General features: G+C 39.9%; 1 protein-coding gene across 1 annotated transcript; it reads left to right on the top strand.

Moving 5' to 3' along the window:
* Positions 1-10,514: 10,514 nt before the first annotated feature.
* On the top strand, positions 10,515-12,037 carry LOC123459366 (E3 ubiquitin-protein ligase PPP1R11-like). The gene has a single exon (XM_045145735.1). The coding sequence runs from the start codon at positions 10,668-10,670 to the stop codon at positions 11,046-11,048; it is 381 nt and encodes a 126-aa protein (XP_045001670.1). The 5' UTR covers positions 10,515-10,667; the 3' UTR covers positions 11,049-12,037.
* Positions 12,038-12,606: the final 569 nt, after the last annotated feature.

Here is a 12,606-nt window from a genome sequence, read left to right on the forward strand (position 1 = left end):
GTGGAGGGGGTTGCCTCTGGGAATATCTTCCTATCCTTTGGCTCTTAAAATCCTTCCATTCCTTCTTCCACAAAATTCCCTGAACCATGTTGCCTTTTTTTTTTTAAGTTATGTACACAGTGTGTATACAGCCATGTTAGTACCATCATTAGCCTCCTCCCTGTCCTCCCCACTCTGAAGGGAACCTCCTTGTTGGGGAATGTGGGTCATGCATTGTGGGGTTAGCCATCAGTTATGGGAAAAAGGCAATATCTCTGTGCATAATGACCCAACATGTGGCTATAGCAATCTTTCCACCCTTCTTCAGTGCATTTCCCTGAGCCATATAAGTCCACTCCAGTGTTAAGCTCACAGAAACTTCTGGACTTCTACTTTGGTACATGTTGAGTATCCTTAGCATCTGTCTCTGTCACCCTGGTGCAGATTGTCAGGCTTTCTACGGAAGTAGCACTCTTGTTTATCTCATCAAATCCTCTGTGAAAGGAAAATTTTCCATGATAAAAGCCAACTCTATTTTATATCAACACAAAGCCAAACCACACAGTAGAATCAAACAATCAATCTCAAGAGCCCACAAAAGAAATATTACAATAACTAAGACTAGAGCAGACTTGAAAATATACAAAGCCCAAGAAAGCACCAAACCCCATAAGGCCCCCAACATGGAAGGGATTTAATCGACAGTTATAACCTTAAATATTAATGGACTTAACTCACACATCAAAAGACACAAGTTAACAGGGAAGATCAAAAATGAATTCTTTTATCTGTTGTCTTCAAGAAACACTCTCACCACTAAGAACAGACACCTTTTTTAGGGTGAAAGGATGGAAAATTATTCTCCAAGCAAATGGAAATAAGAAACAAGTGTGTGTAGCTATATTAATATCTAATAAAATATACTTCAAGCGAAAACTAAACAAAAAGGACAAAGAAGGACACTTTTTACTTATCAAGGAATATTCCAAAAAGAGGGCATCATAATCATGAATCTATATGCACTAAGCAAGCTGACAGCAACAACTGAGAAATAAAATATACTACCATCACAGTAGGTGATCTCTAATACCCCAATATCATCAATAGACAAATCATTCAATCACAAATCAACAGGAAAACAATAGAGCCTAACATAGACCAACTAGACCTAATGAACATCTACAGAACATTCCACCACAATTCTACAGAATAAACACTTTTCTTAGCAGCTCATGGAAACTTTTCTAAAATAGATGATATATTTAGGCATAAATCATTCCTCTGTAACTTTAGGAAAACTAATATAACTTTGTTCATCATATCAGACCACAGTGCCTTAAACCTAGAAATTAACAAGAGACACAATAGAAATTTCATCAGCTCCTGGAAACTGAACAACATACTTTTACATAATGAATGAGTTGTGGAAGAACTCAAAAAGGAAATTTAATTTTTTTTAGAATTGAATGATAATAAAAACACAACATACCCAAACTTATGAGATACAATAAAGGCAAACCTAAGGAGAAACCATAACACTGAATGCCTTCATAGCAAAAACAGAGAGATCTCAAATTAAAAACCTAACCATACACCTAAAGGCATTAGATAAAGTAAGAACAATCCAACCCTAAGAGCTCCAGATGGAAAGAGCTGCATGGTCACTAGTATCCACATGCAGTATATATATTATGTATTATTATTTATTTGGAGTATTTTTTTTTGACGTAGGGTCTCACTCTGGCCCAGGCTGACCTGGAATTCACTATGTATTCTCAGGGTGGCCTTGAACTAAAGGCGTGTGCCACCATGCCCGGCTCATTTGGAGTATTGCAGGCTTTGGTCCACTAACCACATAGAAGCAGGTAGTGTATCTGCTGTACAGACCACATTCACAATATAGAAGCAGAGTCCTAAAATTATCATGCAATTCTGTGGACTGTTCAGGTTTTTACTTGGAGAATCTACCCTACTGTCTACAGGAATGATGTGGAAGTTCTGCTTTATTGTCCATCTGCAGCATGTTCAGGTACTGTCATTTCATACAAGATTAAATTAATTAATTGATTTTGTTAGTAATTAATAATTTAATTATTTAAGAATAAATTAATTAAAATCAGAGCAGAAATTAATAAACTGGAATCTAAGAAAACATTTAAGAATTTAATGAAATGAACAGCTGGTTCTTTGAAAAACTAAACAAGATTGATAAACTCCTGGCCAATTGGATCAAATAAAAAAAGAGAGGTCTCAGGCTGGAGAGATGGCTTAGCAGTTAAGCACTTGCCTGTGAAGCTCAAGAACCCCAGTTTGAGGCTTTATTCCCCAGGACCCACATTAGCCAGATGCACAAGGGGGCGCAGATGTCTGGAGTTCGTTTGCAGTGGCTGGAGGCCCTGGCATGCTCATTCTCTCTCTCTCTCTGCCTCTTTCTCTCTCTGTCTGTCACTCTTGAATAAAATAAATAAAAATAAACAAAAAATTAAAAAAGAGAGGTCTCAAATTAACAAAATTAGAAATGAAAAGGGGGACTTCCGGTTAAGATGGCGGCATAGGTACCACGCCAAAGCAGCCTAGGGGGGAAAAAGACCAAAAAAAACCTCAGCAAAATACACACTTTTACTAAAAAGTGAGGTGTATAGGAAATTAAAGTGGCAGCGGAGAAGTAGAAGAGTTATAGAGCATCCAGAGCCTGCACACGTGGGAAAAGCGGCTCCAGCAGCGGCCGCGGCGCAGCAGAAAACCGCCAGACTCGGCTCGAGCCGCAGGAAAAGCCAGGTGCGGGATTTTCCCCTCACACCGTGCTCTCCGCAACTCGGGAAATGTGAGGGGAGAGCGGCAGCAAGCAACGGAGGAGCAGACTGCAAGATAGAAGAACACGTGGAACAGCGAGACAACCAGAGCAGCCGCGGCTCCCTCCCCTCCCCCACCACCTGAACCCAGCTCCAGCGAACAGAGCAGCGGCCTGGGACCCGGCCATGCCAACTTGGGCTGACAACGGGACCCAAGCAGGAGCAGAGTTCGGCAGCAACATCAGCGGCTCCAGCACCGGTACCAGCGGCCCCAGCAGCAGCAGACCCAGGAGTGGCAGCAGTGGCAGATCCCGCAGCAGCAGCTTCAGGGGGAGCAGCAGCAGCGGACACAGCAGCAGCAGCTTCAGCAGCAGTGGTGGCTCCAGCAGTGGCAGCTACAGCAGCAGCAGAGGCAGCAGCAGCGGCTCAGTTTGCCCCGTAGGAAAAGCAAGTGCCCAGCTCCAGAAATCAGAACAGCAGCCCGACGACCCAGGCAGCAACTTGACTGAGACCAAAATCACCCAAGGTAACTGGGATTGCACCAGGGAAGGGTCTCACTTGGTCACAAGCTGACTTGGATCCCTCAACAGACCAGAAATCTAAACCTCTTTGTTGATAGAGGATCTGGTCATTATAATAACTACTCTTACATACATACTCGGGGCTGTTTATGATTGAATGTGTACAGTGTTTAGTTAAATTTTAGAATCTACCTGTATTTTATTCCACTCAGCCTGCTTGAATACTCCTATAGCAGGGAAACTCAACCCCTAAGAACATCTTTGTAGATACTCTGAGAGTCTTAAGAGCCACACCTAACACCTTAAGGTCCTATCCAGAAAATATATTACATCAAATCAATTGATACAGCTAAGAATACACAGATAGCTAGAAAATCCAAGCATTAACTTAATCCAAGATGCAAAAATATATACATTATAACACAAGAAACACTAAAAAGCAAGACGATATAAATCCACCTAAAAGTATTAATGCATCAGAAATGACCTCCAGTGAGAACGAGTTAGAGGAAATGCCTGAGAAAGAGTTCAAAAGAATAATTATAAATATGTTCAAAGAGGTCAAAGAACACATGAAAACAATCAAAGAAGAAATCAAAGAGGAAATCAAAGAGGAAATCAAAGGAATCAAAGAAGAGGCAGGACACCAATTTAATGAAATAAAGAAGGCAATACAAGACATAAATAGGGAAATAGAAATAATAAAGAAAAACCAGTCAGAATTACTAGCAATGAAGAACACAGTTAATGAAATAAAAAACTCTTTAGAAAATCTCACCAGTAGGATGGATGAGGGAGAGGACAGAATATCTAAGCTAGAAGACCAGGTGGCAGACCTAATGCAGTCCAACAAAGAGAAAGACAAACTTATAGAAAAGCATGAGTGGGAATTTCAAGATATTCGGGACACTATGAAAAGATCCAATATAAGAATTCAGGGCATAGTAGAAGGAGAAGAACTCCACTCTAGAGGCATAGTAGGCATCTTCAACAAAATCATAGAGGAAAAGTTCCCCCAAATTGGGAAAGAGGTGCCAATACAGATACAGGAAGCCTTTAGAACCCCAGCCAGACAAAACCCAGAAAGAACCTCTCCTCGCCATATTATAATCAAACTTCCAAACACACACACCAAAGTAAAAATATTGAAAGCAGTTAGAGAGAAAAATCAAGTTACCTACAAAAGCAAGCCCATCAGGATTACAGCAGATTATTCAACACAAACTTTTAAAGCCAAAAGGGCTTGGAGTGATATGTTCCAAGTTCTGAAAGATAACAACTGTCAACCAAGGTTACTTTATCCTGCAAAGTTATCCATTCAAATAGGTGGAGAAATAAAGACATTCCATGACAAAAGCAGGTTAAAGGAGTATTTGAAGACAAAACCAGCTCTACAGAAAATACTTGATAGAATCCTCCATGCTGAACAAAAGGAAAAGCACATATATAAGGAACCTAGAAAAAAAAAAGATATACTCAAATAACAGTTAACAGAAGAGAGCACAGGTAGAACCAGAAACACATACACACAAAAAAATGGCAAACATAAATACACACCTTTCAATAATATCTCTTAATATCAACGGTCTCAATGCCCCAACGAAAAGACATAGATTTGCAGACTGGGTTAAAAAGCAGGATCCTACAATTTGTTGTCTCCAAGAAACTCACCTTTCTACAAAGTATAGACATTATCTTAGGGTGAAAGGTTGGAAGACGGTGTTTCAAGCAAATGGGCCTAGAAAACAAGCAGGGGTTGCTATCCTAATATCAGACAGGGTAGACTTCAGTCCGACGTTAGTCAAGAAAGATAAGGAAGGTCACTTTATATAGATTAAGGGCACACTCCAACAGGAGGACATTACAATCCTAAACATATATGCACCTAACATGGGGGCTCCCAAATTCGTCAAACAAACACTATTAGAACTAAGGTCACAGATAACACCAAACACAGTGGTGGTGGGTGGCTTTAACATCCCACTCTCATCAATTGACAGGTCATCCAGGGAAAGAATAAACAGAGAGGCATCTAGACTAAATGAGGTCATAGAAGGAATGGACCTAACAGATATATACAGGACATTTCATCCAAAGGCTGCAGAATATACATTCTTTTCAGCAGCACATGGAACATTCTCTAAAATAGACCATATATTAGGACACAAAGCAAATCTTAACAAATTCAGGAAAATTGAAATAATTCCTTGCATTCTATCTGACCACAATGGAATTAAACTACAAATCAGTAGCAAGAAAGGCTATAGAGCATACACAAAATCATGGAAACTAAACAATACACTACTAAATGATGAGTGGGTCAATGAAGAAATCAAAAAGGAAATCATAAAGTTTATAGAGTCAAATGATAATGAGAACACAACATACAAAAATCTCTGGGACACAATGAAGGCAGTTCTAAGAGGTAAATTTATAGCCTTAAGTGCCTATATTAAGAAATTAGAAAGGTCGCAAGTAAACGACCTAATGCTTCGCCTTAAAGCCTTGGAAAAAGAAGAACAAGGCAAACCAAAAATTAGTAGACGGGAAGAAATAATAAAGATTAGGGCAGAAATTAATGAAATAGAAACAAAAAGAACAATCCAAAGAATTAATGAAACAAAGAGTTGGTTCTTTGAAAGGATAAACAAGATTGATAAACCCTTAGCAAATCTGACCAAAAGAAAGAGAGAAGAGACACAAATTAATAAAATCAGAGATGAACAAGGCAACATCACAACAGATTCCAGAGAAATTCAAAAAATCATAGGGACATACTACAAAAGCATATACTCTACAAAGTATGAAAATCTGAAAGAAATGGATGATTTCCTTGATCTATATGACCTACGTAAATTAAATCAAAATGAGATTAATCACTTAAATAGACCTATAACAAACATGGAGATCCGAACAGTTATCAATAATCTCCCAACTAAAAAAGCCCAGGCCCGGATGGATTCACTGCTGAATTTTACCAGACTTTGAAGGAAGAGCTAACACCATTGCTTCTTAAGCTTTTCCAGGAAATAGAAAAAGAAGGAATTCTACCAAACTCCTTCTATGAGGCCAGCATCACCCTGATACCAAAACCAGGCAAAGATAGAACAAAAAAAGAAAATTACAGACCAATCTCCCTCATGAACATAGATGCAAAAATTCTCAACAAAATATTGGCAAACAGAATACAAGAGTATATCAAAAAGATCATTCACCCTGACCAAGTAGGCTTTATCCCAGAGATGCAGGGATGGTTCAACATACGCAAATCTATAAATGTAATACATTACATAAACGGGTTGAAGGACAAAAATCACATGATCATCTCATTAGATGCAGAGAAAGCATTTGACAAAATCCAACATTCCTTCATGATAAAAGTCCTACAGAGACTGGGAATAGAAGGAACATATCTCAATATAATAAAGGCTATTTATGACAAGCCTACAGCCAACATATTACTAAATGGGGAAAAACTGGAAGCTTTTCCACTAAAATCAGGAACAAGACAAGGGTGTCCACTGTCCCCACTTTTATTTAATATAGTTTTGGAAGTCTTAGCCATAGCAATAAGGCAAGAGACACGCATAAAAGGGATACAAATTGGAAAGGAAGAGATCAAGTTATCATTATTTGCAGATGACATGATTCTATACATAAAGGACCCTAGAGACTCTACTAGCAAGCTGTTGGAGCTGATCAAAACCTACAGCAATGTAGCAGGATACAAAATAAATACACAGAAATCAATAGACTTCATATATGCTAACAACAAACACACAGAGGATGAAATCAGAGAATCACTCCCATTCACAATTGCATCAAAAAAAATAAAATACCTTGGAATAAACCTAACCAAGGAAGTAAAGAATCTATACAATGAGAACTTTAAAACACTCAAGCGAGAAATTGCAGAAGACACTAGAAAGTGGAGAAACATCCCTTGTTTCTGGATTGGAAGAATCAATATTGTGAAAATGGCAATCTTACCTAAAGCAATCTACACATTTAATGCAATCCCTATCAAAATTCCAAAGGCTTTCTTCATGGAAATAGAAAAAACAATCCAAAAATTCATTTGGATTCACAAAAAACCTCGAATATCTAAAATAATACTGAGCAACAAAAAAGAGGCTAGTGGTATCACCATACCTGATTTTAACCTATACTACAGAGCCATAGTAACAAAAACAGCATGGTACTGGCACAAAAACAGACATGTAGATCAGTGGAACAGAATAGAGGACCCAGATGTAAGCCCAAGTAGCTATAGCCACCTGATATTCGATAAAAATGCCAAAAATACTCATTGGAGAAGAGACAGCCTCTTCAGCAAATGGTGTTTTGAAAACTGGATAAATATCTGCAGAAGGATGAAAATAGATTCTTCTCTCTCGCCATGCACAAGAATTAAGTCCAAATGGATTAAAGACCTTAACATCAGACCAGAAACTTTGAAACTGCTAGAGGAAAAAGTATGGGAAACCCTTCAACATATTGGTCTTGGCAAAGACTTTCTGAATACAACCCCAATTGCTCAGGCAATAAAACCACAGATTAACCACTGGGACCTAATGAAATTACAAAGATTTTGCACCGCAAAGGACACAGTGCAAAAAGCAAAGAGGCAACCTACAGAATGGGAAAAAATCTTCGCCAGCTATATATCTGATAGAGGATTAATACCTAGGATATACAAAGAACTCAAAAAGTTAAATAATAAGGAATCAAACAAGCCAATCAAAAAATGGGCTATGGAGCTGAATAGAGAGTTCTCAAAGGAAGAAATACGAATGGCATATAAGCATCTAAAAAATTGTTCTACGTCACTAGTCATCAGGGAAATGCAGATTAAAACTACATTGAGATTCCATCTCACTCCTGTCAGATTGGCCACCATCATGAAAACAAATGATCATAAATGTTGGCGGGAATGTGGAAAAAAAGGAACCCTTCTTCACTGCTGGTGGGAATGCAATCTGGTCCAGCCATTGTGGAAAACAGTGTGGAGGTTCCTAAAACAGCTAGAGATTGATTTACCATATGACCCAGCTATAGTGCTCCTAGACATATATCCAAAGGACTCATCTCATTACCTTAGAAGTACATGCTCAACCATGTTTATTGCTGCTCAATTTATAATAGCTGGGAAATGGAACCAGCCTAGATGTCCCTCAACAGATGAGTGGATAATAAAGATGTGGTACATTTATACAATGGAGTTCTACTCAGCGGTAAAGAAAAATGAAGTTATGAAATTTGCAGAAAAATGGATGGACCTGGAAAGTATTATACTAAGTCAGGTAACCCAGGCCCAGAAAGCCAAGCGCCACATGTTCTCTCTCATATGGGGATCCTAGCTACAGATGACTGGGCTTCTGCGTGAGAATGAAAATACTTAGTAGCAGAGGCCAGTAAGTTGAAAAGGAGACATAAAGGGTGGAGAAAGGAAGGGAGGAGGATACTTAATAGGTTGATATTGTATATATTTAATTACAATGATTGTAATGGGGAGGTAATATGATGGAGAATGGAATTTCAAATGGGAAAGTGTGGGGGTTGGGAGGGAGGGAATTACCATGGGATATATTTTATAATCATGGAAAATCTTAATAAAAATAAAAAAAAAAATGAAAAGGGAGAGGTCACAACAGACATCAATGAAATTGGAAGAATCATCAGGACTTCCAAAAGCTCTATTCCACAAAATTGGATAATCTGGAAGAAATGGATGAATTCCTAGACACATACCACCTACCAAAACTAAACTCACAGTCAATTAATCTCCTTAACAAACCTGTCACATCCACTGAGATTGAAACATTAAAAAAAAAGAAAAACAAAACTAAAACTCCCCCAAAAGAAAAGTCCAGGACCAGATGGATTCACAGCAAAATTCTATCAAATCTTCATTGAAAAACTGAATCCACTTTTTTTTTTTAAAGAAAATGTTTCATGTAATTGGAGAACAGGGAATACTCCCCAACTCCTTTTATGAAGCTAGTATCAACCTAATACCTAAATGGGACAGAGACACAATAAGAAAAGAAAACTAGAGAGCTGGGCATGGTGGCACATGCCTTTAATCCCAGCACTCAGGAAGCAGAGGTAGGAGGATTGCGAGAGTTCGAGGCCAGCCTGAGACTCCATAGTGAATTCCAGGTCAGCCTGAGCTAGAGTAAGACCCTTGGTATGTCCACGGCGACCTCACCTGTGTAGCAAGCAGAGATGCTTCTGCACTGGAAGAGAGCTGAGGACAGAGGGCCAGCACTCTTCGGAGGGATGCCCCCGGTGAACCCTTGGCAGTCAGTTACTGTAATGGTTCCTGCTGCCCATGAAGTCACGACGACCTGATTGCTGGCGCCAATGAGCTGCTTTCTGCGCTCTGTTTCTTTTCTGCTTTCTTGTAGTTGTTTGTCAAAGAACAGCTAGTTTCTACGTTACGCTTACTATTAATCATACACGCAATCAAAGTACAAGGAACAATTTGAGTATTGAATGTGCCCCTCCTATGATTAGGGCAATGGAGGAAATGTATAACTCTACTAGGAATAAAAAATTAACTCTAGAACAATTTTTAGATGATGTAAAGTAGAAACAGCTTATAATGTTTTAGAACAATACTGATCCTGAGAAAGTGAAAGTAGAAATGTTAATCGGTAGTGTTCATAAGAAGCATGACGATTCTACAAAAAAAAGTTACAAAAGTTGGGCATTCCCACCAGAACGCTTCCTGGGGGGTATGTTCAGTACTTGATCAAGGGGTGTTAGTAGACTCCCAGAGCTGCGAACTACTTAGATCCACTCCCCTATGAGGGAGGATATGATGAATTTGGTAATAGATGAATGAATTATGAAGGAAAAAAGGAGGCTATGGCATTCTCTTCCATTTATGAAATGCTTAACAAGGACACGTAAGCCTTGGTGCTTATACTCTAGACAAGAAAGAAAGGAGTTCCTGGAAAACATTAAACCAGCCTTAAAATATTGGTGGTCTTTTGGATAGAAACACTTTTATAATGAATATGAGGATTATATAAATAATCTAATAAGTGGAAAGAGATGGCTCTCTGCTCGGTTTATAAAAAATAAATAACCTATTGTTCACCTTACATCCCTTACCCCAAGCTTCTATTCATGTAAAGCTGTGGTCAATGATGCAAGACGTCCTTCTTAAAAAATGGGTACAGGGAAGTGAAGTTAGACAGGTTATCCCCACGGGTGGGGAAGCGGAGGTCCTGGAGGAGGGGGTGAAAAAGAAGGCAGAAGATTCTAGCTACTACTCTGAGTCGGATACCAGTTGTTTTAGAACTCAAAGACACAGCAAAAGGAAAGGGTGTCTCATCCCGCTTCCTTCCTGTTCTCAGCCTTAGAGATGGCCGAGGCAGGGGCTGGGTTGAGTGAGACCGTCACTGAGACAACGGTTACCGTGACAACCGAGCCCAAGAACCGGAGCCTAACCATTAAACTTCGGAAGCGTAAGCCAGAGAAAAAGATGGAATGGACAAGTGACACTGAGGACAATGAACATATGGGGAGGCGCTCGTCCAAATGCTGCTGTATTTATGAGAAACCTTGGGCCTTTGGTGAAAGCTCTACTGAGAGTGATGAGGAAGAAGAGGAAGGCTGTGGTCATACACATTGTGTACGGGGCCACCGCAAAGGACGGAGTCAAACAACCCCAGGACCAACCCCAACCACCCCTCCCCAGCCTCCTGACCCCTCCCAGCCCCCTCCAGGACCAATGCAGCACTAAATCTCCCCCACCATCCATGTCTGCCTGGCCCTAAATGTATCCATCTGGCTATATGGGGACTCAGTTCATGGTCTAATCCCTTCTCAAGTATTCACCAACTCTGTCTTCTGCCTGATATAGAAGAGAAAGAGGAGAGAACAAAGACCCTGGAATTCTGACTTGCTGCTGTTCCAGAACCCAAGCTTGGGGTTACCCCAGCCTTCAATTCTCCCCAGTTTTCCCCTTGCCAGGGATCCAGGCATTTTGGTCCCAGTCTCTTCCTTCTCACTGCCAAACTGCCTGTCCTGGGATCCAGTTATCTTGGTCTCCTGCACCCTCAACTTGAATCCTAGACATTTAAATTGGGGTTTTAACAGTCCCAGCTTTCACTGCCAGGGTCCCAGTAAGATTCCAGTCTACCTTGCACCCCAGCTATATGTGTTAATCCTGGCTTACAGTTCTTCCACATATGAAGCTATATAGCTCTCAGTCTAGTGCTTGCCTGTGAGACATGAGGTCTTTCCCTCTTACTTACCCCTACCTGCCTTCAATATGTGTTAGGAGAGGTCTTTGTCATTCACACCTCTAGTGAAAAATGAAACAAAATAATAGGCATGTCTTCAATCCCCACTCTTCATGAGATCTAGATTTTCTGACAAAGATGGCTTGAGACTCACTTAGAGCCAAGTATCTTTTCAGCCTTTAGTCTTTTGGCTTAAATGACATTGAGCGTTGTCTGAGGAGCCTGGGTCCCTAAGAGAGGAAGATATCAAAAATATAGGGGTATGTCCTGCAGTACACTCCTACCCCTTCCGTTCTAGGGTTTGGTATAGCTACTGTCCCAGGTATCTTCTCTTGGCCTTTGCCTTCCCCTACCCCTTAACAGGATCTGGGTATCACTCTCCAGGCCTCTTGATGTGCACAGTGCCGAGGTCAGTCAAGTCCATAACCACCATGGAGATCTCATTTATTGCCACAAATGCACAAAATAAATAACCCAACATCACAAATTAAAAAAAAATGGGTACATTCCTGCCTGATAAATATTACATGTATGCTTACAATAGAACAATACTTAAGATTGTTTAGATTAATGATTTCTGAGATCACTTGTTGGCTTGCTAAGTTTCCCTGTTCAATCTGTATAAAACCTTCATAAAACCTTCAGTAAATTGCAGCAGCATATTCAACTTAGAGTGTGTCTGTCTGTCATTTCCTTGCCGAATCCCGAGTTCTCCTTGAGCCTTCGCCCTTGTTCTCCCTCGGTCCTGATCTCCCCGAGAGTCAGTCCGCGGCAGACCCTACCTCAAAAAAAAAAAAGAAAAAAAAAAGAAAGAAAAAGAAAATAAAACTATAGGACTATATCACTGATAAACTTAGATGCAAAGATTCTGAACAAAATCCTTGCAAACCAAATTCAACAACTCATCAAAAGCAAAAAGCATTATCCACCTCAGTCAAGAGGATTAATCCCAGGTATGCGGGGATGTTTCAACTTATGGAAACTGGTTAATGCAATTTTGTTGACTCTTCAGGTTTTCACTTGTCATGTGTGGAGACTCTACCTTATTGTCTACAT

This window comes from Jaculus jaculus, chromosome 3, assembly GCF_020740685.1.
Source record: "Jaculus jaculus isolate mJacJac1 chromosome 3, mJacJac1.mat.Y.cur, whole genome shotgun sequence".
Taxonomy (NCBI): domain Eukaryota; kingdom Metazoa; phylum Chordata; class Mammalia; order Rodentia; family Dipodidae; genus Jaculus; species Jaculus jaculus.